Consider the following 3164-nt stretch of genomic DNA (forward strand, 5'->3'; position numbering starts at 1 on the left):
GGGTGGTAGTGTCTCAGGAGGGACAGTGCTGGGGGGTAGTAGATGTCTCAGGAGACACAGTGCTGGGGGGTAGTAGATGTCTCAGGAGACACAGTGCTGGGGGGTAGTAGATGTCTCAGGAGACACAGTTCTGGGGGGTAGTAGATGTCTCAGGAGACACAGTGCTGGGGGGTAGTAGATGTCTCAGGAGACACAGTGCTGGGGGGTAGTAGATGTCTCAGGAGACACAGTGCTGGGGGGTAGTAGATGTCTCAGGAGGAGCAGTGCTGGGGGGTGGTAGTGTCTCAGGAGGGACAGTGCTGGGGGGTAGTAGATGTCTCAGGAGACACAGTGCTGGGGGGTGGTAGTGTCTCAGGAGGGACAGTGCTGGGGGGTAGTAGATGTCTCAGGAGACACAGTGCTGGGGGGTAGTAGATGTCTCAGGAGACACAGTGCTGGGGGGGTAGTAGATGTCTCAGGAGACACAGTGCTGGGGGGTGGTAAATGTCTCAGGAGGAGCAGTTAGGATATAATTGACCAACCATCAACTTCTCAACATTTGGAAACATGATTCAGGAAACTGTTTTGAATATGTATATACATTTTAGTTGTTGATTCCTCCAATACTGACCTAATAATGTCATTTCTTTAACTTCTAGTTACAACATCTTATACATAATAATATTAAAATACATAACAGTCAGACATAATTAATACAGACGTACCTTTGTAGGCATTACAGAGAGACCCGAAAAGCAGAAAGAAGAGATAGAGGAACATGTCTTCTCTGTGTGACGGTCAGTTTCAACTGAGGTAAAACTGCAGTGACGCTTTCGTCACCTACAGCACATGAGGAACTGACGATTCTGAGAAGGATGTTTGTGACACTTATGCGACGCTATACACACGTACGCACATACGCACGCACACACACACACACACACACTATTAACACATAACAATGTATTACCAGCACGAGCACACATAATATTTAATGAATGAATGAATGGTCTTTATTGTCATTAATATAGTACAGGTACCATACAACGAAATTTAGGAGGGGGGGGGGCTCCCCTGGTGCTTGGAAAAAAATACTAAAAACAAGAAGGGAAAAGAGCTGGTTTACATAAATAAAGGCTATATACACTATCCACTATACTATACTACTATACTATACAAATAAAACACTGTGCTGTACTCTATGCTATAAATATCCTAACATTTCCTATTCTGAACCTTATGTACCCGAGGGTTGTCATATTGCACAGTATTATTGCACATTCATTTAAAGTGTCGCAGTTTGCAGGTTTGAAATGTTCACAGTTGTGTTTCAGTATTGCACTTGATTACAATCTAGTAGCTGCCATCAAATTGTCTAGATTGACCAGGGCCTAGAACCTAGGTCTTTGCTGTGTTCAGGGCCTGAATGGCCCTGGGGTAGAAGCTGAGCTTCAGTCTATTTGTCCTTGCGGACATGGTCCTGAACCGCCTGCCCGAGGGCAGCCGAACAAAGTGTTCGTTCCCAGGGTGGGATGGGTTTCTGGAGATCTTGGAGGCCTTCCTGAGGCAGCGTGTGTTGTACAGCTCTTCCAGAGAGGGGAGGGGGGCGCCGGTGATCTTCTGGGCCGATCTCACGACTCTCTGTAGCGCTTTCCTCTCTGCGGCTGTGCAGCTGGAGAACCAGATGCAGATGCAGTAGGTGAGGATGCTCTCCACTGCGCAGCGGTAGAAGGCCACCAGTATCTCCTGCTTGTTGTGTTCCTTCCTGAGGACTCTCAGGAAGTAGAGCCGCTGTTGTGCCTTCTTGATGATGGCTGCTGTGTTGGTCTTCCAGGACAGGTCATCCTGTATGTGCACCCCCAGGAATCGGAGGGTTGAGACTCTCTCCACAGTCCCTCCATCGACGAGCAGGGGCTGGACCTCAGATTTTTTCCTCCTGAAGTCCACGATGATTTCCTGGGTCTTTGACTGGTTCAGCAGCAGGTTGTTAACCTTGCACAGCTTGCTCAGCTGCTCTACCTCATCCCTGTACGCCGCCTCGTCCCCCCCCGAGATGCAGCCCACCACGGTGGTGTCGTCTGCAAACTTTATGATTATGTCCATGTTTAATAGTCACAATGTATTCTAAACAATTAAACAACAATAACAACCCCCGTTATTGAATGGGGGGGGGGGGGGGGGGGAACTATTACATGTTGTTATATTCTTTATTCTTGATAACAACTCAAATTTGAAGTCTCTTTGAATAAAAGCATCTGCTAAATGGATCAAATGTAAATGTGAAATATGATATGTCGTTGCATAATAGATATCAAGACTAAAAACCCATCTTTTTAATATAGAGTCATATAGTCATTTCCAGTGGGGCAAAAAAGTATTTAGTCAGCCACCAATTACTAAATAATTAAATTATGATTATATAATGATTAAAGCACTTTGAGCTGCAACGTTTGCAGGAAAAGCACTATACAAATAAAAGTTCTTCTTCTTCTTCTTATAATACACCAGTAGACAGATCACACAGGGATGAGGCAAAAATAATACATTTTATTGCAAATCTGAACCCTACAGTATACAGTAGATGACAATGTGAGCTATTTCCTTTGTATTCTTCTGTCCACCGATGCTCTCTTCTCTCCCCCCCTCCTCCCCTCCTCTCCCCACCCCCACCCCCCACCCTCCCCCTCATGTCTTGTCTGTGGTCTGTGGCTGGCCGATCTTTGACAGGTCCCCGAACGACACGTTTGCAGAGCCTCTCTTAGCTGGTTTGGCCTGTCGAGAGCAGGGGAACATTTAGGATCTGATACTGCAGCAGAACACTGGGACAAACAAACAACGCTTCACTGACAGTGGCTGACTGACCGACCGTGACTGAATGACATTCAATGACTTACAATGGTGGCGGGAGTTGGCACATTTCTGATTTACCACAGCAAGTAATAGACATGTTTTTTAAAGAATATTTAGTCTAGAAGCTTTTCACCATCAGATATTAGCGAGTTGTTTGTCTGAGTTTTCTGCCTGTAGTGACTTTTGCTGTGATATGATTGGACACAATTTCTATTTTGGGGAGTAAAAAAATTAATTTCAACTCAGTGTACAGAGTATTCACTGTGCCGTTGCTGTTCATGTGTGTCACCTGACCTGTGACTCGTGCGGCTTCCAGCCAATCATGTAGAGGATCT

The 3164-nt window shown here is 45.7% G+C and overlaps 1 protein-coding gene across 1 annotated transcript in view; it reads right to left on the bottom strand.

The window, feature by feature from the left end:
• Nucleotides 1-2664: 2664 nt before the first annotated feature.
• The window catches only part of ndufaf5 (NADH:ubiquinone oxidoreductase complex assembly factor 5), a gene marked incomplete at both ends in the record, with an annotated part of 8894 nt that continues 8394 nt past the window's right edge, over nucleotides 2665-3164 (bottom strand). The window contains 2 exons of the mRNA XM_080547132.1: nucleotides 2665-2751; nucleotides 3124-3164. The exon at nucleotides 3124-3164 is cut by the window's right edge and continues 42 nt beyond it. Of these exons, the coding sequence (XP_080403258.1) occupies nucleotides 2665-2751; nucleotides 3124-3164 (128 nt within the window). The remainder of the gene's footprint in view (nucleotides 2752-3123) is intronic.

Source organism: Nansenia antarctica, assembly GCF_963989245.1.
Source record: "Nansenia antarctica genome assembly, chromosome: 16".
In the NCBI taxonomy this organism is placed as follows: Eukaryota; Metazoa; Chordata; class Actinopteri; order Argentiniformes; family Microstomatidae; genus Nansenia; species Nansenia antarctica.